Source organism: Leucoraja erinacea, chromosome 3 (genome assembly GCF_028641065.1).
Source record: "Leucoraja erinacea ecotype New England chromosome 3, Leri_hhj_1, whole genome shotgun sequence".
Taxonomy (NCBI): Eukaryota; Metazoa; Chordata; class Chondrichthyes; order Rajiformes; family Rajidae; genus Leucoraja; species Leucoraja erinaceus.
This window is the reverse complement of record NC_073379.1, coordinates 100,529,553-100,554,493: the sequence shown is the minus strand read 5'-3', so window position 1 is coordinate 100,554,493 and position 24,941 is coordinate 100,529,553. Positions and strand designations below refer to the sequence as shown.

Genomic DNA, 24,941 nt, shown 5'->3' with positions numbered 1-24,941 from the left:
GGGTGCTGGATTGAACCCAGGGCACCTGGAGGAAATCCCACGTGGTCACAGAACTCATCCTTGGTTTGGTTTCCCTTTGATGTCAACGCTGTCCATCTGCATGCCAGAATTCACATTTAAAATCTTATCAAATAATAGGAGAAATTATTCTGGAAACTTTAAGTTGTTAGTCAGCACGAATAAATATTAATTAAAATGTTCTTTCCTTTCTTCCAAAGGCACCAGACAAGGATTCTCTTTCAAAGGCACCTTTGCAAGCTTCAAAAGCTGCCCCAGTCTCTGCAAGTCTACCTGGTTCAAAGGTAAGTCGAAAAAAGGAGTGAAATGTGATGCTGGTGTCAATTGTTCATAACATAGCACAAAAAAACCTTTGCAGATTATGGATCAGATATCATGGCAGAGCACTTAATAACTCTATTCACTCCTTAGTTACCCCACAATCTCAAATTTATCCGTTAATAGACAATAGGTGCAGGAGTAGGCCATTTGGCCCTTCGAGGCAGCACCGCCATTCAATGTGATCATGGCTGATCATCCCCAATCAGTACCCCGTTCCTACCTTCTCCCCATATCCCCTGACTCCGCTATTTTTAAGGGCACTATCTAGCTCTCTCTTGAAAGCATCCAGAGATCCTGCCTCCACCGCCCTCTGGCAGAGAATTCCACAGACTCACCACTCTTTGTGAGAAAAAGTGTTTCCTTGTCTCCGTTCTAAATGGCTTACTCCTTATTCATAAACGGTTGCCCCTGGCTCTGGACTCCCCCAACATCGTGAACATGTTTCCTGCCTCTAGCGTGTCCAAACCCTTAACAATCTTATATGTTTCAGTGAGATATCCTCTCATCCTTCTAAACTCCAGAGTGTACAATCCCAGCTGCTCCATTCTCTCAGTATATGACAGTTCCGCCATCCCGGGAATTAACCTTGTAAACCTACGCTGCACTCCCTCAATAGCAAGAATGCCCTTCCTCAAATTAGGGGACCAAAACAGCACACAATACTCCAGGCGTGGTCTCACTAGGGCTCTGTACAACTGCAGAAGGACCTCTTTGTTCCTATATTCGATTCCTCTTGTTTTAAAGGCCAAAATGCCATTCGCTTTCTTCACTGCCTGCTGTACCTGCATGCTTACTGCCATAAACTGATGTACAAGGAACCCCAGATCCCGTTGTACTTCCCCTTTTCCCAACTTGATGCCATTTAGATAGTAATCTGCCTTCCTGGCGAATCTCAAAGATCTGTTTATTGTCTTGTGTACCAGTTACGGTACAGTGAAACTCGAATTACCATACAGCTATAATAAAAAAGCAACGACACACACAACTACAAACAAGTTAACATAAACATCCACCACAGTGGATTCCCCACATTCCTCACTGTGATGGAAGGCAATAAAATCTTCTTCCCTCTATATTCCCCCGCGGTCGGGCATTCAAACTATCAGCAGTCGGGGCGCCGAAGCTCCCGCAGCCGGCGATTGAAGCCCTCACTTCGGGGCAATCGAAGCTCCTGCGACGGGGCGATCGATACTCCTGCGTTGGGCCGGTCGAAGCTCCTGCAGCTTGGAGCTCCCGAAGTAGGTCTCCAACCAGAGACCGCAAGCTCCACTGTGTTAAAGTCCGCAGGATCCCGCGGTTGAAGCTCAAAGGTCAATCCCTGACTGGAATCGCAAGCTTCACGATGTTAAGTCCGCAGACTCCCGTGGTTGGAGCTCCCGAAGTCGGTCTCCAGCCGAGGCCGCCAACACCACTATGGTAGGCCGCAGTGTGGACGGAGATACGATACGGAAAAAATTTGCATCTCCGTCGAGGTATGAGATTAAAAAAAGTTTAATCTCCAAGTACCAACCCCCACCCCCCACATAAAACAAGCAAAATAACACTAAAACATACATTTAACACATACTAAAAAACAACACAGAAGGAAGGGACAAGATAGACTGTTGGTGAGGCAGCCATTGCGGGCACCACCAGGTGGTTGATGTGGTTGGATCTAAACCCATTCTTCCAGAATACTTGTAGAAATAAGGAACTGCAGATGCTGTGTTTACAAAAACAAAAGACACCAGGTGTTGGAGTAACTCAGCGGGTCAGGCAGCATCTCTGGAGAACATGGATGGTGACGTTCCGATTTCGGACCATCTGAAGAAGGGTCCCGATCCGAAATGTCACCCATCCATATTCTCTAGAAATGCTGCCTGACCCGCTGAGTTACTCCAACATGTCGTGCCTTTTTTGATAACCCAGCACTTTCTTCCAGATTACTTCCACCCGTGAAGGCCTTGACCAAAAATTGTATTTTCTTTTACTCTAAAAATTGTCAAACACTTCCAATCTTTGTCCAGGTAGTGCGTCCTGACATGTGCAAATTAACTAGTTCACAAAAGCAGGTTTTATATTGACCAGTCAGTGTGGAGGCTACGGCCATCATTATTGCTCTTCATGGACCAGTGTTGAGGGAACCTTCCAGGGAGCAAAAGCTGAGATATCACATTTTTTGTGGGTTTTTCACCGTCACTTATTCCACTCTGTCAGGCTCTGTTTAAATTTGTTAACAGAAATAAAAATATGCATTTTACAAGAAAAGTTGTAACAATCCAAATTGTTGCTTATGTTTTCTACCGACACGTAGTTTGAAGCTTTCCATGAACTAAAATATATATCTTTTGCTTTGAAAGGACAATGACGCATTTGACTTGCTTGCACAAACTCTTCCATCAGAAGCACCAGACGATTCAGCACCCAAGTACACTGGTCCTCCAGTGAAGGTATAAATCTCATTAGTTTCCAGATTTAAAAAAAAAAAAATGTTTATTAAAAATTTTTTTTTAAATTAGAGTAAGTACAATAATATGGTACTGTATATACCTAGTATATATTGACATGTTACATTTCATGTACAGCATCTTTTTTAATTTTTTTATTTTAACAGTAAAAAGGAGACAGAAAGAGAATAGAAAAGAAATAGAGAGGTGTGTGATACTGGAAAGTGAGAAAAAGGAAAGGAGAAAAGAAAGAGAGAAAAGACAAAGTGGTAGAAAGCAGAAGAATAAAGGAGAGATAGCTATTTATTATTCTTGACCACCATTCACCCAATCCTGAAACAGATCATTTCTACGTTTGTGTTGCACCATATGCTTGTAATCTGCTGTCTTTGAAAATGTTTCTTGTCACTGCATCATACAACTTTTTGATGAAAAGTGAAAATCCATCCACTCATGTCTTTGATAACATAGCCCTTCTCAAGCCGATCAGCAATAACGTTTCAACAAAGGGCACATTTTTATTATGAGAATGTGCACCAAAGTGTCAGCAAACAATGTTTAATATTGATTAATTGAAGGAAATATTAGGATTAGGGCCAAATATCTGGCGAGACATTTTAAGCGAAGGGTGTCACATGGGATGTCAGGACTTTAATATGAAGAAAGACTGGATAGACTCGGCTTGTACTCGCTAGAATTTAGGAGATTTAGAGGAGGGGGGATCTTATAGAAACTTACAACATTCTTAAGGGGTTGGATAGGCTAGATGCAGGAAGATTGTTCCCGATGTTGGGGAAGTCCAGGACAAGGGGGAAATCCTTTAAGACCGAGATGAGGAAAACATTTTTTACACAAAGAGTGGTGAATCTCTGGAACTCTCTGCCACAGAAATTAGTTGAGGCTAGTTCATTGGATATATTTAAGAGGGAGTTAGATGTGGCCCTTGTGGCTAAAGCGATCAGGGAGTATGGAGAGAAAGCAGGTACAGGATACTGAGTTGGATGATCAGCCATGATCATATTTAATGGCGGTGCAGGCTCGAGGGCAGAATGGCCTACTCCTGCACTTATTTTCTATGTATCTATGAAGACACATGAACATAAACAAAAGTTCAAATTTGACTGTTTTGAGAAGTGCAACAATGTATATGAGCATGTTCTTACCGTAGTTAAATATTTTTGAGGACAAGCTGCACTTTGTAGGAAAGAGAGGTAGTAATGCTGCAAGGCCTAGTGAATGAACTCGATTATTAATATCCTTTATCCCCAGCTTCTTCGGTTCCTTGCCAATTTGCCATTGCAGGCTTCATCATTGAATTCCAAGAATCACTTTAAAACACAGTACATCATCAATGTTGGTCACATATTTCTTCTCGATTTTTTAGGAACGAGACTCAACTAAGAAGCTGATTGACCGAATGGGAGATCGAGATGAAACAATACCACCCGAGTACAGATTTAAGGAGCAGCCTGATCCAAAGGTTTGGTCCTGCGATCGCTTTGAAAAAGTCAATAGAATTTATTAGTGCTTGGAACTTTCCAATTCTATCCATGCATGGACCACCTGGGAAAGATTCTTAAATTATCCAATGGGAAACAAATAAAATGTATTTGCTATTATGGAAATAATTCTAATGTACAGGATTTGATAGAAAACTATAAACAAAGAAGTTGCTGAATAATTTATATTCAGTTTCTACCATTCAGTTATTTGCTCTAAAACACCTTTTCAATTAACTTTGATATAATGTAGTTGTATTAACATTATACATTAATGTGTTTTCAGATTCAGGATTACATGATATGTTTGTCATAGAGTCATAGAGTGATACAGTGTGGAAACAGGCACTTTGGCCCAACTTGCCCACACCGGCCAACATGTCCCAGCTACTTTCATCCCACCAACCAGCATTTGGTCCATATCCCTCCAAACCTGTCCTCTCCATGTACCTGTCGAACTGCTTCTTAGATGTTGAGATAGCCCCTGCCTCAACGACCTCCTCTGGCAGCTTGTTCAATACACCTACCTTCCTGTGCGCACAAAACATAACCCTCAGATTCCTATTAAATCTTTTCCCCTTCACCCTAAACCTATGTCCTCTGGTCCTCGATACACCTACTCTGGGCAAGAGATTCTGTGCATCTACCTGATCTATTCCTATCATGCTTTAGGATCACCCCTCATCCTCCTGCGCTCCAGGGAATAGAGTCACAGCCTACTCAACCCTTGCCTATAGCTCAGACCCTCTAGTCCTGGCAACATCCTCCTGTGTTGAGTTTAATTAATTTAGTCTTCATTTCAATTTTAAATAATTCCTGTAAGAAAAGACTGATGTTTTTTGTTCTTTCAACAGGGCAAAGGACAACTGCCTTCCTCTGCTGGTCCAGCTGTAAAGCCAAAGGTAAATGGAACGTAATGAGGAAATATCCTTGTTATTGAAAATGTTTACTCGTTGCAATGTTCCTTGGCATTCAGTTCTGTATTTTAATTGCATTCATTGGTTGTTGTCGCAGACTATGACAGATGCTGATGTACTCGATTCTCTGTCAGCCGACCTTGTCCCAAGCCTTCCAGCAACAATTCCAAAATGCTCAGCTGCAGTTTCACACTCTGCAGTGCCACCCTCTCTAAAGCAGCAGGTATGACTCCTATCTTTTAAACTGAAACATGATCCTTTTCCGGCTGCTTAAGACCGCACCCAGCTTATTCACTTTACTATTTACTCGTAGGCATACGCTCTTCCATATGTGTAAAAAGGAACTGCAGGTAGACAAAAGTGCTGGAAAAACTCAGCGGGGTGCAGCAGCATCTATGGAGCGAAGGAAATGGGCAACGTTACGGGCCAAAACCCTTCTTCAGACTCTAAAGAAGGGTTTTGGCCCGAAATGTTGCATATTTCCTTCGCTCCATAGATGCTGCTGCACCCCGCTGAGTTTCTCCAGCACTTTTGTCTACCTTCGATTTTCCAGCATCTGCAGTTCCTTCTTAAACACAAGGAACTGCAGATGCTGGTTTAAACCGAAGATAGACACAAAAAGCTGGAGTAACTCAGCGGGGACAGGCAGCATCTCTGGAGAGAAGAAATGAGTGCCATTTTGGGTCAAGACCCGTTCCTTCTCTTCAGAAATGCTGCCTGTCCCGCTGAATTACTCCAGCTTTTTGTGTGTATCTTCACCCTCCCATGTGATTGGCTTCTTACTTCCGCTCCTTTAATCTCGCAAGCTCTGAATATCAATCCGTGATCCTCTGCTGTTTCCATGCTGCCTTTCAAAGACTCCAACAACATCAGTTTCCACAATCCCATGCAATGGACAGTAAATCTTGCAATGCTGTGTTTAGTTTTCACCTGCAAGCATCTAGGAAGATGGAATAAATGTAGCCATCCCTCATTGACTGGAGAACGCCAGTGATCTCCTTTTTACGGCAGGATGTCATGACATTTCACCTCCGGCCTGGATTGAGCCAAAGGCATAAAATATATGTACCTAGCCAACCACGAACGGCAGAATCCGAATCTGGTTTCAAGGTCATAGTTGAGGCTGCCTCAGGTGTCACATTTCACCAAGAATATCGCTATGGCAACTTCTTCCTCGAATTGGAGAATCAGACTGAGATACAACAAGGGAACAAGCTCCTTGGTGAACTGAGTCCGCACTGACCATGAACCACCCATTTAGACTGATCTTACATTAAACCCATTTTTATTCTCATTAAACTCCTCCCAAGATTCACTCACCTACTCACCAGAGGCAATTTAAAATGTCCAATTAACTTGCCAACCCACGCGTGTTTGGGTGCTGGATTGAACCCAGGGCACTTGGAGGAAATCCCACGTGGTCACAGAACTCATCCACTTCTCAACCTTGGTTTGGTTTCCCTTTGATGTCAATGCGGTCCATCTGCAGGCCAGAATTTACATTTAAGATCTCATCTTTGGATCAGGTAGACTTGCAGAGACTGGGGCAGCTCCAGTCTCTGCAAGCTCTAAGGAGAAATTATTCTGGAAACTTTAAGTTGTTAGTCAGCATGAATAAATATTAATTAGAATGTTCTTTCCTTTCTTCCAAAGGCACCAGATAAGGATTCTCTTTCAAAGGCACCTTTGCAAGCTTCAAAAGCTGCCCCAGTCTCTGCAAGTCAACCTGATCCTAAGGTAAGTCGTAAAGAGGAGTAAAATGTGAGGGGGAGGGTGGTTGGCAGATGGGTGGAGTAAGTGACAAAGGCGACAAGGAGACAAATGAATGTCAGACAAGGAAAGAAGAGGAGGAGTGTAATGTAAAGCCCAACGATGGATAAAATGGGACAAGAGGGAAGGGAAATAAAGGAGCATAAAAGGAAACCGCGGGGCTCGGGGGAGGGCGGGAGGGTGGGGGTGAGCATTCAGAGTAAGGGAAATGGGGCCCAGCGTATTGGGAGTTGGGGGAGGGTCAGTCAATGGGTAGATTACATGAAATTAGGGAATTCCATGTTTATACCGTTGGGTTGTAAGCTCCCAAAGCTGAATATGAGGTGCTGTTTATCGCATTAAAGTATTATAAATGGTGACTAAATGCTTTTATCAACATGGAATTGTTAATACAAACATGTGAATTCTGACTAATAATTGTAATGTTCCTTTTTTTATTGAAAAGCTACTGCTACAAGCTTCAAAAGCTGCCCCAGTTTCTACAAGTCAAACTAGCCAGAAGGTAAGTGGAAAAGAAACAAAAATAGTGAAAATTATGGCAGCTGTCAGTGTCATTGCACGAGTAAATGGGTTGAGGATGTCTTTGGAGATCAGTCTTCAGATCCATTTCAAAATCATCAGAAAGTTTTCTTTATCTTGTGTGTTCTAATGTTCCTGACCGGCAGATCAGCAGAAATGTCTCACTCTTCATTCTGCAAGGTGAATCTCAGGTTCAAAGATCTGTTTATTGTCACGTGTACCAGTTAATGTACAGTGAAACTCGAATTACCATACACCCATACTAAAAAATGCAACGACACACACACCTACATACAAGTTAACATAAACATCCACCACAGTGGATTCCCTACCTTCCTCACTGTGATGGAAGGCAATAAAATCTTCTTCCCTCTTTATTCTCCCGCAGTCGGGCATTCGAATTATCTGCAGTCGGGGCAATCGAAGCTCCCGCAGCCGGCGATAGAAGCCCTCACTTCGGGGCAATCGAAGCTCCTGTGACGGCAAATCTTTATGGCAACTTTTTCTTCGAATTGTAGAATCAGGCTGAGATACACTAAAGAAACAAGCTCCATTGCACTGACAATGAATCACCCATTTAGACTAATCTTACATTAAACCCATTTTTATTCTCATTAAACTCCTCCCAAGATTCACTCACCTACGCACCAGAGGCAATTTAAAATGTCCAATTAACTTGCCAACCCACACGTGTTTGGGTGCTGGATTGAACCCAGGGCACCTGGAGGAAATCCCACGTGGTCACAGAACTCATCCTTGGTTTGGTTTCCCTTTGATGTCAACGCTGTCCATCTGCACGCCAGAATTCACATTTAAAATCTTATCAAATAACAGGAGAAATTATTCTGGAAACTTTAAGTTGTTAGTCAGCATGAATAAATATTAATTAGAATGTTCTTTCCTTTCTTCCAAAGGCACCAGATAAGGATTCTCTTTCAAAGGCACCTTTGCAAGCTTCAAAAGCTGCCCCAGTCTCTGCAAGTCTACCTGGTCCAAAGGTAAGTCGAAAAGAGGAGTGAAATGTGAAACTGCTGTCAATTGTTCATAACATAGCACAAAAAACCTTTGCAGATTATGGATCAGATATCATGGCAGAGCATTTAATAACTATTCACTCCTTAGTTACCCCACAATCTCAGATGTATCCGTTAATGCAGAAAAATCAAAATCATCTCCAGTCACTCTACAACTCCATCCCCCACCAGGGGGGTCTCAAAGCCCTCCGTTTCTTCCTCGACTGGAGAACCAACCAATCCCCGGCCACTGATACTCTCCTCCGCCTAGCGGAGTTGGTCCTTACTCTTAATAACTTTTCGTTTGACTTCTCCCATTTCCTCCAAATACAAGGCGTAGCTATGTGCACGCGCATGGGCCCCAGCTATGCCTGCCTCTTTGTCGGGAACGTTGAAGAATCCTTGTTCGAGACGTACCGTGGCCCTATCCCCGAATTCTACCTCCACTACTTCGAGGGCTGCATTGGTGCTACCTCCTGCAGCCGCACACAACTCACTGACTTCTTCCATTTCATCACTAACTTCCATCCGGCACTCAAATACACCTGGACCTTTTCTGACATCTCCCTACCATTTCTTGACCTCACTATCTCCATCGCAGGTGATAGACTTCTGACCGACATCCACTATTAACCCACTGACTCCCATGGCTATCTGGACTACACTTCTTCCCACCCTGCTTCCTATAAGGATTCCATCCCCTACTCCCAATTCCTCCGTCTACGCCGCATCTGCACCCAGGATGAGGTGTTCCACACCAGGGCATTGGAGATGTCCTCATCCTTCAGGGAACGGGGGTTCCCCTCTTCTACCATAGATGAGGCTCTCACCAGGGTCTCTTCTATACCCCGTGACTCTGCTCTCTCTCCCCATCCCCCCCACTCGTAACAAGGGCAGAGTCCCCCTTGTCCTCGCCTTTCACCCTACCAGCCGTCATGTACAACAAATAATCCTCCAACATTTTCGCCACCTCCAACGTGATCCCACCACTTGCCACATCTTCCCATCTCCTCCCCTATGTCTGCTTTCTGCAGAGACCGTTCCCTCCGTAACTCCCTGGTCAATTTGACCCTTCCAACCCAAACCACCCCCTCACCAGGCACTTTCCCTTGCAACGGCAAGAAATGCTAGACTTGTTGCTTTACCTCCCCCCTTGACTCCATTCAATGACCCAAGCAGTTTTTCCACGTGCGACAGAGGTTCACCTGCACCTCCTCCAACCTCATCTATTGCATCCGCTGCTCTAGATGTCAGCTGCTCTACATCGGTGAGACCAAGCGTAGGTTTGGCGATCGCTTCGCCGAACACCTCCACTCGGTTCGCAATAACCAACCTGATCTCGCGGTGGCTCAGCACTTCAACTCCCCCTCCCATTCCGTATCCGACCTTTCTGTCCTGGGTCTCCTCCATGGCCAGAGTGAGGCCCACCGTAAATTGGAGGAGCAACACCTCATATTTCGCTTGGGCAGTTTGCACCCAATCGGTATGAACGTTAACTTCTCTAATTTCAGGTAATCCTTACTTTCTCCTCCCCTTCTCAGTTCTCCGTCAGCCCACTGGCGCCACCTCTTCCTTGCTTCTTCCTGCCCCCCCCCCCCCACCTTCACATCAGTCTGAAGAAGAGTTTCAGCCCGAAACGTCGCCTATTTCCTTTGCTCCATAGATGCTGCCTCACCCGCTGAGTTTCTCCAGCATTTTTGTCTACCTCCCATTTTAACCAAATTGTGATTTGGTTAATGCATCATTTAAAAGCAACCTTGTGCCAACACCGAAAAACATTTAATTTATAGCAAGCATTGACAACTGTTGCACAAAAAATAAATCTTAATGTAAGCGCTCATTAATGGTAGAGTTTGAAGCGTTAATTGTTCATCCTGACACCCACATGGACAGAGCAGCCCTACAGGAAGAGGAAATAGGAAATTACTGTTTAACAGTAAACAGCTGTTGCTGGTATTGTTCGCAGCAACATATATCATTGCTGTCAGATTATGTTCCGTAAGCATTTATCCTGTTGAAAAAATGCCCTTTTTTCTTTTTCAAGGGTAAAGATCCATTTGACCTACTTGCAGAAACCCTTCCATCTGAGGCACCTGATGATTCAGCTCCAAAATACACTGGTCCGGAAGTGAAGGTACAAATCAATGATTTGCTGAAACTTCGAGTCATTGGAAAAAGATTCCTGACTATTTCTTGATGGATTTTGCGTAGAATAAGAATTAAGTTTGCCTGTTGATAATATTATTCTGCTCCCAGTGGGGGGGAAAGTGCCATTTTTAAAGCCAACCAAAATTATAGCTGCTAATGGTGGAGCAAATAGCTTTCGAGATTACCAAGAGGGTACATTGAGATCTAGAAACATAGAAACATAGCACATAGGTGCAGGAGGAGGCCATTTGGCCCTTCGAGCCAGCACCGCCATTGTGATTATGGCTGATCGTCCCCTATCAATAACCCTTGCCTGTCTTCTCCCCATATCCTTTGACTCCACTAGCCCCTAGAGCTCTATCTAATTCTCTCTTAAATCCATCCAGTGATTTGGCCTCCACTGCCCTCTGTGGCAGGGAATTCCATAAATTCACAACTCTCTGGGTGAAAACGTTTTTTTCTCACCTCAGTCTTAAATGACCTCCCCTTTATTCTAAGACTGTGGCCCCTGGTTCTGGACTTGTCCAACATTGGGAACATTTTTCCCAATCTAGAGGGTGTTATGGCTGAGAGAGATCGCAGAGATTGGAAAGGGCAATGTCATAATGGAAAACCGGTGAGAGTACATGAGGAGCCAACAACGTTGAGCAAGCATAAGTATGATCGATGAACAGGACAGTGCAAGTTAGCATGGGTATAAAATGGAACCAATGTTTTCCTACCTGGTTTGGTGTTTATAGAGAAACATTGACGAAGTATAGGTGAAGCCAGCGCATCAAATGTTGCTGAAGAGAAATACCCCATCGGTTTCCTTAAACGTATTCGATCAAAGTTTTATTTCAGAAACGGTATGTTATGAAAGGATTTTTCAAAGAATTTGACGAACAGAGGATCTTTCACATTAGGTGGGTTAGTGGTGCTTTAGAAACAGAAAAACCTGGAAATCAAATCCAGGAAAATGGAAATTAAGAAAAATGAGCAGCTGGAGAGCTCAGCAAGCCTGGCAGCATCTTTACAACTGGAGATGTGCAGGTGGAGCCTGATCTGTTGAGTCATTCCAGCACGAGATGAGTTAGATCCACTACTGTCAACTGCTGATGGCTTGTACAGGCAACCTGTTCAGGCTTGAATAATACCTTGATGTAAGCACATTAAACACTGATGCGACGGCACAGTGGTAGAGTTGCTACCTTACAGCGCGAGAGACTCAGGTTTGATCCTGACTATGGGTGCGGTCTGTATGTAGTTTGTATGTTCTCCATGTGACTGTGTGGGTTTTCACCAGTTTCCTCCCACACTCCAAAGACGTACAGGTTTGTAGGTTAATTTCAAGAGAGGGTTACATTTAGCTCGTAGAGTTAAAAGAATCAAGGGATATGGGGAAAAAACAGGACTGATTTTAGATGATCAGGGGGTATGGAGAGTAGGCAGGTAGAGGATACTGAGTTGGATGATCAGCCATGATCATATTGAATGGTGGTGCAGGCTCAAGGCCAAATGGCCTACTCCTGCACCTATGTTCTATGTTTCTATGATCACATTAGTTTAGTTTAGAGATACAGCGTGGAAACAGGCCCTTCGGCCCACCGGGTCCGTGCTGACCAGCGATCCCCGCACATTAACACTATCCTACACACACCAGGGACAATTTTGTTACATTTACCAAGCCAATTAGCCTATAAACCTGTACATCTTTGGATTGTGGAAGGAAACTGAAGATGTCGGAGAAAACCCACGCAGGTCACGGGGAGAACGTACAAACTCCGTACCGACAGCACCCGTTGTCGGGATCGAACCCGGGTCTCCGGCACCACATTCGCTATAAGGCAGCAGCTCTACCGCTGCGCCACCGTGACCGCCTTTGAATATTGAATGGCGGTGCTGGCTCGAAGGGCCGAATGGCCTACTCCTGCACCTATGTTTCTATGTTAATTGGCTTCGGTAAAATTATAAATTGTCCCTAATGTGTGTGTGTTGGATAGTGTTAGTGTGCGGGGATTACTGGTCAGTGCAGACTCGATGGTACGAAGGGCCTGTTTGTATGCTGTATCTCTAAACTAAACTAAATCTAAACCGAAGCACATTTTCTGGATATTTGTATTTATGTTAAATCTGCTTTTATTTAACTTTATGTCTTATACCTTCAGGAATCAGATGCAACTAAGAAGAAGGGTGTACGAGTTGGAGAAAGGGAAGACACAATACCACCTGATTACAGATTTAAAGAACAACCTGGTCCGAAGGTAAGGTTTGAACAGTCCCATTGAGACAGTCAAGAATCATTCCAAATGCGTTCTATTTCCAAAATCGTTTAATGTAGAGCACATCCAAAGCAAAATTATACATTTGTTTTCTTTTGAAAAACAGACAAAAGTTATTTCGGTAATTTATTTGCCATAAAAAAAAATGTTCTTGATGTTATGAATCATAATTAGAAATTTCCTAATAGTTCCAGCTGATATCAGTGCACCTCTACATGCAATAATTAAATATGCAACATCATAACTAAATATTGAGGTAGCTCAATTTATTGACTACAGTAAGCTCACCCTGGCATCATGCATAAATGTATCCAATATTCTTGAATAATTTTGCTGCGTTCGTTTTACTCCTTTATCAAAAACTTCAAGTTTAAGTAACTTTTATTGCCTGTAATAAAATCTGATAAAGTGTTTTCTCTACAATAGGATAAACTGGCTCCGTCTGGTACTGGTACAGGAGCAAAACCAAAGGTAACAGAAAAGATGAGTGTCACGTTATTTTTCTTGAAATTTCACTTGGATTCCTAAATCAAAAGCTTCAGAAGGCAGTGCTGGAGGAACATTCTCAATGATCCCCCCCCTCCCCACCCCCATCCCATCCCTAGAGTTCCCCAGCACTTTGTTTTTTTTTTTTGCTCAAGATTCCACCATCTAGAGTGGAACACATCTCTTGTGTCTTCTGAAGACGGAGGTAGTTTTTTAAAATTTAATTCATACTTGCTCAGTTAAACTTTGGTTTATGTAGCTAAAAGGTGGGTTGACCTTCATTTCAAGGAGCTCAAGAAAGTTCTTGCGGAAATCTTGTTTGAGGCATGTTCATAATTTTGTCTCTATCTGAAGAAGGAAACAATTGCATTGGGGTCAGAGCAGCAAAATGTTCACGACACTGGGTCCTGGGTTGGGGAGATTCTTCTATGCAGCATGAATCATATGTTTGGCTTTTACTCCATTTGGGATTTTGAGATAACGTTCCATGAAGGTTTTAGAGTAGATGTACAGAAAGTGTTTCTTCTTCGTGGTGGGTTTGGGCTGAGGTGAGTACGGTCAGGATAGGTGGTCAGCTGATGAGGAGAACTTCTGTCGACGCGTATTAAATATGTTCAAGGATGAGATTTTTGGCCTATTTAGTAATTTGAAACATTATTTTACGCTTGTTGAGCAGTGAAGCATGCATGGTGAGCCATGTTGTTTTTATTTCTTATGTCCTGATTGATAGTGATAGTGCTCTTATTAACAGGGAAATAACTAAACTTTAGGCTTTAAAGATACAGCCGTGGAGACAGATGGTCATCAACTTGAAATGTTGACTCTGTTTCTCTCACCACAGATTTGCCATGTATTTAGAAACATAGAAACATAGAAATTAGGTGCAGGAGTAGGCCATTCGGCCCTTCGAGCCTGCACCGACATTCAATATGATCATGCCTGATCATCCAACTCAGTATCCCGTAAGTGCCTTCTCTCCATACCCCCTGATCCCCTTAGCCACAAGGGCCACATCTAACTCCCTCTTAAATATAGCCAATGAACTGGCCTCAACTACCTTCTGTGGCAGAGAGTTCCAGAGATTCACCACTCTCTGTGTGAAAAAAGTTCTTCTCATCTCGGTTTTTAAAAGATTTCCCCCTTATCCTTAAGCTGTGACCCCTTGTCCTGGACTTCCCCAACATCGGGAGCAATCTTCCTGCATCTAGCCTGTCCAACCCCTTAAGAATTTTGTAAGTTTCTATAAGATCCTCTCTCAATCTCCTAAATTCTAGAGAGTATAAACCAAGTCTATCCAGTCTTTCTTCATAAGACAGTCCTGACATCCCAGGAATCAGTCTGGTGAACCGTCTCTACACTCCCTCTATGGCAATAATGTCCTTCCTCAGATTTGGAGACCAAAACTGTACGCAATACTCCAGGTGTGGTCTCACCAAGACCCTGTACAACTGCAGTAGAACCTCCCTGCGCCTATACTCAAATCCTTTTGCAATGAAAGCTAACATACCATTCGCTTTCTTTACTGCCTACTGCACCTGCATGCCTACCTTCAATGACTGGTGTACCATGACACCCAGGTCTCGCTGCATCTCCCCCTTTCCCAATCGGCCACCATTTAGATAATAATCTGCTTTCCCGTTTTTGCCACCAAAATGGTAACCTCACATTTATCCACATTATATTGCATCTGCCAAACATTTGCCCACTCACCCAGCCTATCCAAGTCACCTTGCAGTCTCCTAGCATCCTCCTCACAGCTAACACTGCATCTTTGTTTTCATTTCAGTGATGCTAGGATTGTAGCTCCCATTTATTCATTTTTCATTCAGTTTGGAACAAATGGAGACAGTATATCTATCTAGTGGTAGTCATGAGGAAGAGGAAAGAGAAACAAAAGCATGGGGAACATTAGGAATGACTCATCTTGAGACCTCGTACACTCACTTCAGTGCTTTAGCTGCTTCTTTATTCCAATGATCATCAGAATAGAATAAGATTTTAAAATATTAAAGATATTTGTTTTTTGCAAATTGCCGTTTCTAGATTTTGTAAATGTAGTAATTAACTGGACTCCGTTTAAAGGAAATGACACCATTATTTCAGTATCACTATGCCACCTTGATCAGTGCTGCTGCTGCATTGACCCAGGTTTAATCCTGATCTCTGGTGCTGCCTATATGTTCTCTCTGATGTGTGGGTTTCTATCTAGTACGTGATTTCCCACCATGTACCAAAGGCAGGCTGGTAGCTTAATTACCTATTGTAAATTATCCCCAGTGTCGGTGGGTTGTAGACAACCAGGGGGAGTTACATAGAAACATAGAAAATAGGTGCAGGAGTAGGCCATTCGGCCCTTCGAGCCTGCACCGCCATTCAATATGATCATGGCTGATCATCCAACTCATCCTGTACCTGCCTTCTCTCCATATCCCCTGATCCCTTTAGTCACAAGGGCCACATCTAACTCCCTCTTAAATATAGTCAATGAACTGGCCTCAACTACCTTCTGTGGTAGAGAATTAGATTCACCACTCTGTGTGTTTTTTCTCATCTCGGTCCTAAGAGATTTCCCCCTTATCCTGAAACTGTGACCCCTTGTCCTGGACTTCCCCAACATCGGGAACAATCTTCCTGCATCTAGCCTGTCCAACCCCGTAAGAATTTTGTAAGTTTCTATAAGATCCCCCCTCAATGTTCTAAATTCTAGCGAATACAAGCCAAGTCTATCCAGTCTTTCTTCATATGAAAGTCCTGACATCCCAGGAATCAGTCTGGTGAACCTTCTCTGTACTTCCTCTATGGCAAGAATGTCCTTCCTCAGATTAGGAGACCAAAACTTGATGGGCATTTGAGAGAGAATGAGTTACATGGAAGTAAAGGAGAGAATGGGACTGATGAGGACATTCTGAGACTGATATTGACTTGAAAGGATGATTGGGTTCCCAGTGTGCTGTAGGAAACTAACATTATCTGATTGTTATCACAGACTATGACAGAAGATGACGTCATGGATTATATGTCAGCGGACATTATGCAGAGCTCTACAGCTCCAATTTCAAAATGCTCAGCTGCAACTATTCACGCTACAGCGCCACCCTCCACGCAGATAGAGGTAAGAATCCTACACGAGAACGAATGCAATGGGTTGCCAAATCCAGTTTCAGCCTTTGTATTCTCATTGATCACAGTCAACCAAATAGGAATAACATAGAAACATAGAAGTTAGGTGCAGGAGTAGGCCATTCGGCCCTTCGAGCCTGCACCGCCATTTAATATGATCATGGCTGATCATCCAACTCAGTATCCCGTACCTGCCTTCTCTCCATACCCTCTGATCCCCTTGGCCACAAGGGCCACATCTAACTCCCTCTTAAATATAGCCAATGAACTGGCCTCAACTACCCTCTGTGGCAGAGAGTTCCAGAGATTCACCACTCTCTGTGTGAAAAAAGTTCTCCTCATCTCGGTTTTAAAGGATTTCCCCCTTATCCTTAAGCTGTGACCCCTTGTCCTGGACTTCCCCAACATCGGGAACAATCTTCCTGCATCTAACCTGTCCAACCCCTTAAGAATTTTGTAAGTTTCTATAAGATCCCCTCTCAATCTCCTAAATTCTAGAGAGTATAAACCAAGTCTATCCAGTCTTTCTTCATAAGACAGTCCTGACATCCCAGGAATCAGTCTGGTGAACCTTCTCTGCACTCCCTCTATGGCAATAATGTCCTTCCTCAGATTTGGAGACCGAAACTGCAAGCAATACTCCAGGTGTGGTCTCACCAAGACCCTGTACAACTGCAGTAGAACCTCCCTGCTCCTATACTCAAATCCTCTTGCTATGAAAGCCAACATACCATTCGCTTTCTTTACTGCCTGCTGCACCTGCATGCCTACCTTCAATGACTGGTGTACCATGACACCCAGGTCTCGCTGCATCTCCCCCTTTCCCAATCGGCCACCGTTTAGATAATAACCTGCTTTCCCGGTTTTTCCACCAAAATGGATAACCTCACATTTATCCACATTAAACTGCATCTGCCAAACATTTGCCCACTCACCCAGCCTATCCAAGTCACCTTGCAGTCTCCTAGCATCCTCCTCCTCACACCTAACACTGCCCCCCAGCTTAGTGTCATCCGCAAACTTGGAGATATTGCCTTCAATTCCCTCATCCAGATCATTAATATATATTGTAAATAGCTGGGGTCCCAGTACTGAGCCTTGCGGTACCCCACTAGTCACTGCCTGCCATTGTGAAAAGGACCCGTTTACTCCTACTCTTTGCTTCCTGTTTGCCAGCCAGTTCTCTATCCACATCAATACTGAACCCCCAATGCCATGTGCTTTAAGTTTGTATACTAATCTCTTATGTGGGACCTTGTCGAAAGCCTTCTGGAAGTCCAGATACACCACATCCACTGGTTCTCCCCTATCCACGCTACTAGTTACATCCTCGAAAAATTCTATAAGATTCGTCAGACATGATTTACCTTTCGTAAATCCATGCTGACTTTGTCCAATGATTTCACCACTTTCCAAATGTGCTGCTATCCCATCTTTAATAACTGACTCTAGCAGTTTCCCCACTACTGATGTTAGGCTAACTGGTCTGTAATTCCCCGTTTTCTCTCTCCCTCCCTTCTTAAAAAGTGGGGTTACGTTTGCTACCCGCCAATCCTCTGGAACTACTCCAGAATCTAAAGAGTTTTGAAAGATTATTACTAATGCATCCACTATTTCTGGAGCTACTTCCTTAAGTACTCTGGGATGCAGCCTATCTGGCCCTGGGGATTTATCGGCCTTTAATCCATTCAATTTACCCAACACCACTTCCCGACTAACCTGGATTTCACTCAATTCCTCCACCTCCTTTGACCCGCGGGCCCCTGCTATTTCCGGCAGATCATTTATGTCTTCCTTAGTGAAGACCGAACCAAAGTAGTTATTCAATTGGTCCGCCATATCCTGGTTCCCCATGATCAACTCACCTGTTTCTGACTGCAAGGGACCTACATTTGTTTTAACTAATCTCTTTCTTTTCACATATCTATAAAAACCTTTGCAGTCAGTTTTTATGTTCCCTGCCAGTTTTCTTTCATAATCCATTTTTCCTTTCCTAATTAAGCCCTTCGTCCTCCTCTGCTGGTCTCTGAATTTCTCCCAGTCCTCCGGTATGCTGCTTTTTCTGGCTAGTTTGTACGCATCATCCTTTGCTTTGATACTATCCCTGGTTTCCCTTGTTATCCATGGATGCACTACCTTCCCTGATTTATTCTTTTGCCAAACTGGGATGAACAATTTTTGTAGTTCATCCATATAGTCTTTAAATGCCTTCCATTGCATATCCACCGTCAACCCTTTTAGAATTAATTGCCAGTCAATCTTGGCCAATTCACGTCTCATACCCTCATTGTCCAATAAAAACATTGGCCAATAAAGAATAGAAGGGGAAGTCTTTGACTTAGTGTGATGTTTTCAAACAAGTGGTAATCTGCCCTGCAGTCTTCTATACACTTTCACAAAATACATTTCCTTCAACTTCAATAGAAATCATAATCAATAGTTGTTTGATGCTGACATAGAAACATAGAAATTAGGTGCAGGAGTAGGCCATTCGGCCCTTCGAGCCTGCACCGCCATTCAATATGATCATGGCTGATCATCCAACTCAGTATCCTGTACCTGCCTTCTCTCCATAGCCCCTGATCCCCTTAGCCACAAGGGCCACATCTAACTCCCTCTTAAATATAGCCAATGAACTGGCCTCAACTACCCTCTGTGGCAGAGAGTTCCAGAGATTCACCACTCTCTGTGTGAAAAAAGTTCTTCTCATCTCGGTTTTAAAGGATTTCCCCTTTATCCTTAAGCTGTGACCCCTTGTCCTGGACTTCCCTAACATCGGGAACAATCTTCCTGCATCTAGCCTGTCCAACCCCTTAAGAATTTTGTAAGTTTCTATAAGATCCCCTCTCAATCTTCTAAATTCTAGAGAGTATAAACCAAGTCTATCCAGTCTTTCTTCATAAGACAGTCCTGACATCCCAGGAATCAGTCTGGTGAACCGTCTCTGCACTCCCTCTATGGCAATAATGTCCTTCCTCAGATTTGGAGACCAAAACTGTACGCAATACTCCAGATGTGGTCTCACCAAGACCCTGTACAACTGCAGTAGAACCTCTCTGCTCCTATACTCAAATCCTTTTGCAATGAAAGCTAACATACCATTCGCTTTCTTTACTGCCTGCTGCACCTGCATGCCTACCTTCAATGACTGGTGTACCATGACACCCAGGTCTCGCTGCATCTCCCCCTTTCCCAATCGGCCACCATTTAGAACATATCTAAATGGCCTTCTACTACTTATTGAATATTATTGGACAAACTCAGAATCTACCCCAAGAATCTGCAATACCAATCTCAACCATTTTGTTACAAAGTGCAATTTTTGTTTGTTTCAGATTTAATGTTCTAATAATTGGATTTCTTGTCTGAGGATTTGTTTTGCTCTTAATCTGGATGCAAATTCCTTGACGTTATTTTCAATTCATTTTATTCCCTTAGGATATCTCTTGGGTCAAAGATTAATAAAAATATAATAATAACAATATCTTTTATGGTCATTGCACATCAGTGCAACGAGATTTGGTATGCAGCTTCCAACCGATGTCAAAAAAATAAAAATAAATAAACTGTGTGACGTGACCATCCGAGGGAGACAGTCCGTGGGGGTGGGGGGCACTCAGCAGGGCCGGTTCAGAGCCGCTATAGCTCTGGGAATGAAGCTGTTTCTGAGTCTGGAGGTGCGGCCGTAGAAGGCCTTGTAACGTCTGCGGAGGGAAGTAGTTCAAACAGTCCGTTACAAGGGTGTGAGGAGTCTTTATGGATGCTGACGGCCTTCCTGAGGCACCGTGTGTGGTAGATGCCCTCCAAGGCTGGAAACATCATCCTCTTAGTTTCATAACACCACTGCTGAGGTTTGCACCACATTTACTGTCCTTCCCACTATGCTTGGTACAAACCCAGCAGTAGAACTGAGCCGTTTTCCAGTTCTAGCCCTTGTGCGGATTCAGGGGAGGGAGTATGATTTAACAATTTGCTGAATCAGTATGTCTAGATGTCAAGTAATAACCATCTCGTGTGGTGCTGTGACTTAAAGCAAACCCCATCAACAAGTAAGAGGGTCAGTAGTAAAATACAAGAATGTTGGTTTAATATCTTGGAGTGCACATCCACTTTTCTCTCCTGGCTTGATACCAGCCATCTCCTTTTTCATGCGTGTATGATTCCACATATCATTCTCAAGGTCCAATAATTCATAGAAATAGTACTAGAGTCATCAATTTGTCAGTATGGACATATGAATCTTTAATAATGGTGAAAATATTGTGTTTTTCTTTTTGCAAAGGCGCCTCTTCAAGCCTCAAAAGCTGCCCCTGTTTCTGCAGGCCAAACTGGTGCAAAGTTAAGTGAAAAAGTAAGTGAAAAGGAGGAGTAAAATCTGAAATTTATATAAACTGCCAACGCAGGAATATAATTCTGCATGGAAACTGATTAAGGATATGAAGAATGCTTTGTATGTCCCCTTTCCGATGCTATTGTACAGTTCCAACATAGACACAACATGGTGTAATAACTCAGCATTTCAGGCAGGATCATGGGAGAAAATTGATAGGTGATGTTTCAGGTCTGGCCAGGACTCTTTACTCCAGAGATGCTGCCTGACCTTGGGTATTGCAGCATTTCGTGTCTTATCTTTGGTATAAACTATCATAAGCAGTTACCTTTTATTACATTTTTAATATCTCGCATACCACCTATGTTTCCAATATACCCAAAGTTCATCTTTCAATTCAGTAATATTATATCACTCTTTAAGTAAATCATGGTCACAAGGCTAATTCCAATACACACGTCCAGAATTAAGATGAAGACTGTCAAAACCACAATCTCATTATTTGCATTGTGTTTCTCCACACATGTGTAGTAAACTGATTCATAAAATCTTTTTAAAATTCAGCAAAATGATAATTATTTTCTTTCACTACAACAATCAACATTGCTCTTCATGAAGAGAACATTTTGAAATTACAGTTTGAATATAAATAACATTTGCTTGGGTTGATCGTGTCAATATATTTCATTCTGGTCAGAATGCATTTCTGCTGAAGTTTTATTCAAATTAAAAATAGCTTTTTTTCATTTTTAAAAGGTTAAAGATCCACTGGACCTTCTCGCAGAAACACTTCCATCTGAAGCGCCAGATGACTCCTCTCCCAAGTTCACTGGTCTTGCAGTAAAGGTATCAACAAAAGTTATTGGTAGCATTTCCAGTCTTTGCATAAGATCTATTTTATGCAACCTCAATCAGCCTTTTATCTTGGTGGAGCTAACTATCACTTATACAGATTAACTAGAGATTCAATTGCACAATGCAACTTTTCTCAGTGATGTCATTTAAACTCCACACGTTATTGGGGTGTTGCTGTAATTCCAAAATTGTAGGCTGCTCTGGAAGGTTAGATCACATGGGTTCCCAGGAGAGATGGATGGCAAATTGGCTCCATGGAAGGAAGCAGTGGTTGATGTGGTGGAAGGTTGCTTCTCGGACTGGAGGCCTGTGACTAGTGGTGTGCCTCAAGGTTCGGTGCTGGGCCCGTTACTGTTTGTCATCTACATCAATGATTTAGATGAGATCATACAAGGCATGATTAGCAAGTTTGCTGATGATACAAAGTGGGTGGTTTGCAGATAGTGAAGATGGTTGTGCGAGATTGCAGCAGGATCTGGATCAATTGGCCAGGTGGGCTGAGGAATGGTTGATAGAATTTAATACAGAGGAGTGTGAGGTGTTGCATTTTGGAATCTAGGAGTGCAGGTGCATGGTTCCTTGAAGGTCGAGTTGCAGGTAGATAAGGTGGTCAAAAAGGCTTTTGGCACTTTGGCCTTCATCAGTCAGAGTATAGAGTATAGAAGTTGGGAGGTCATGTTGCAGTTGTATAAGACATTGGTGAGACCACATTTTGATTATTGTGTACAGTTCTGGGCATCATGTTATAGGAAAGATATTGTCAAGCTTGAAAGGGTTCAGAGAAGATTTACGAGGATGTTGTCAGAACTAGAGTGTATGAGCTATAGGGAGAGGTTGAGTAGGCTGGGTCTCTATTCCATGGAGTGCCGGAGGATGAGGGGTGATTTTATAGAGTGTACAAAATCATGAGAGAAATAGATCGTGTAGATGCACAGAGTCTATTCCCAGGGTAGGGGAATCAAGAACCAGAGGAAATAGGTTCAAGGTGAAGGGGAAAAGATTTAATAGGAATTTGACGGGTAACTTTTTCACACAAAGGGTGGTGGGTTCTGGAACAAGCTGCCAGAGGAGGTAATTGAGGCTGGGACTATCCCATCATTTAAGAAACAGTTAGACAGGTACATGGATAGGACGGGTTTGGAGGGTTGTGGACTAATCGCAAGCAAGTGTAGATGGGACATGTTGGCCAGTGTGTGCAAGTTGGGCCAAAGGACCTGTTTCCACACTATATCGCTCCGTGACCCGATGACATAATGTGAAATATGAATAGGGCCACTTTTCAACATAATTGTGTAAGGGGTAAGAGTGTTGTAAAAACAAGCCTGAAGGCTTTGTGTCTCAATGCAAGGAGCATTCGTAATAAGGTGGATGAGTTGAATGTGCAGATAGCTATTAATGACTATGATATAGTTGGGATCATGGAGACATGGCTCCAGGGTGACCAAGGCTGGGAGCTGAACATCCAGGGATATTCAATATTCAGGAGGGATAGACAGAAAGGAAAAGGAGGTGGGGTAGCGTTACTGATTAGAGAGGGGATTAATGCAATGGAAAGGAAGGACATTAGTTTGGAGGATGTGGAATCGGTATGGGTAGAGCTGCACAACACTAAGGGGCAGAAAACGCTGGTGGGTGTTGTGTACAGGCCACCTAACAGTAGTAGTGAAGTTGGAGATGGTATCAAACAGGAAATTAGAAATGCGTGCGACAAAGGCAAAACGGTTATAATGGGTGACTTCAATCTACATATAGATTGGGTGAATCAAATTGGCAGGGGTGCTGAGGAAGAAGATTTCTTGGAATGTATGCGGGATAGTTATCTAAATCAACATGTAGAGGAACCAACGAGAGAGCAGGCTATTTTAGACTGGGTATTGAGTAATGAGGAAGGGTTAGTTAGCAATCTTGTTGTACGTGCCCCCTTGGGCAAGAGTGACCATAATATGGGTGAGTTCTTCATTAGGATGGAGAGTTACATAATTAATTCAAAAACGAGGGTTCTGAACTTAAAGAAAGGTAACTTTGAGGGTATGAGACGTGAATTGGCCAAGATTGACTGGCAATTAATTCTAAAAGGGTTGACGGTGGATATGCAATGGAAGACATTTAAAGACTGCATGGATGAACTACAAAAATTGTTCATCCCAGTTTGGCAAAAGAATAAATCAGGGAAGGTAGTACATCCATGGATAACAAGGGAAATCAGGGATAGTATCAAAGCGAAGGATGATGCGTACAAATTAGCCAGAAAAAGCAGCATACCGGAGGACTGGGAGAAATTCAAAGACCAGCAGAGGAGGACAAAGGGCTTAATTAGGAAAGGAAAAATAGATTATGAAAGAAAACTGGCAGGGAACATAAAAACTGACTGCAAAAGTTTTTATAGATATGTGAAAAGAAAGAGATTAGTTAAAACAAATGTAGGTCCCTTGCAGTCAGAAACAGGGGAGTTGATCATGGGGAACAAGGATATGGCGGACCAATTGAATAACTACTTTGGTTCCGTCTTCACTAAGGAAGACATAAATAATTTGCCGGAAATAGCAGGGGACCGCGGGTCAAAGGAGTTGGAGGAATTGAGTGAAATCCAGGTTAGCCGGGAAGTGGTGTTGGGTAAATTGAATGGATTAAAGGCCGATAAATCCCCAGGGCCAGGTAGGCTGCATCCCAGAGTACTTAAGGAAGTAGCTCCAGAAATAGTGGATGCATTAGTAATAATCTTTCAAAACTCTTTAGATTCTGGAGTAGTTCCTGAAGATTGGCGGGTAGCAAACGTAACCCCACTTTTTAAGAAGGGAGGGAGAGAGAAAATGGGGAATTACAGACCAGTTAGTCTAACATCGGTAGTGGGGAAACTGCTAGAGTCAGTTATTAAAGATGGGATAGCAGCACATTTGGAAAGTGGTGAAATCATTGGACAAAGTCAGCATGGATTTACGAAAGGTAAATCATGTCTGACGAATCTTATAGAATTTTTCGAGGATGTAACTAGTAGCGTGGATAGGGGAGAACCAGTGGATGTGGTGTATCTGGACTTCCAGAAGGCTTTCGACAAGGTCCCACATAAAAAATTAGTATACAAACTTAAAGCACAAGGCATTGGGGGTTCAGTATTGATGTGGATAGAGAACTGGCTGGCAAACAGGAAGCAAAGAGTAGGAGTAAACGGGTCCTTTTCACAATGGCAGGCAGTGACTAGTGGGGTACCCCAAGGCTCAGTACTGGGACCCCAGCTATTTACAATATATATTAATGATC

General features: G+C 43.1%; 1 protein-coding gene across 14 annotated transcripts in view; it reads left to right on the top strand.

Annotated features, from left to right (window-relative positions):
* The window catches only part of cast (calpastatin), a 143,292-nt gene that overhangs the window by 104,284 nt on the left and 14,067 nt on the right, over nt 1–24,941 (top strand). For 6 of the 14 annotated variants that reach the window (XM_055633299.1, XM_055633303.1, XM_055633298.1 and 3 more), the window contains 14 exons: nt 219–302; nt 2,679–2,768; nt 4,150–4,245; nt 5,119–5,166; nt 5,279–5,404; nt 6,835–6,918; nt 7,397–7,453; nt 8,385–8,468; nt 10,528–10,617; nt 12,779–12,874; nt 13,319–13,363; nt 16,365–16,490; nt 20,781–20,849; nt 21,585–21,674. In XM_055633299.1, the coding sequence (XP_055489274.1) occupies nt 219–302; nt 2,679–2,768; nt 4,150–4,245; nt 5,119–5,166; nt 5,279–5,404; nt 6,835–6,918; nt 7,397–7,453; nt 8,385–8,468; nt 10,528–10,617; nt 12,779–12,874; nt 13,319–13,363; nt 16,365–16,490; nt 20,781–20,849; nt 21,585–21,674 (1,185 nt within the window). The remainder of the gene's footprint in view (nt 1–218; nt 303–2,678; nt 2,769–4,149; nt 4,246–5,118; nt 5,167–5,278; nt 5,405–6,834; nt 6,919–7,396; nt 7,454–8,384; nt 8,469–10,527; nt 10,618–12,778; nt 12,875–13,318; nt 13,364–16,364; nt 16,491–20,780; nt 20,850–21,584; nt 21,675–24,941) is intronic. The other 8 variants (XM_055633305.1, XM_055633306.1, XM_055633307.1 and 5 more) reach the window with 5 other exon arrangements.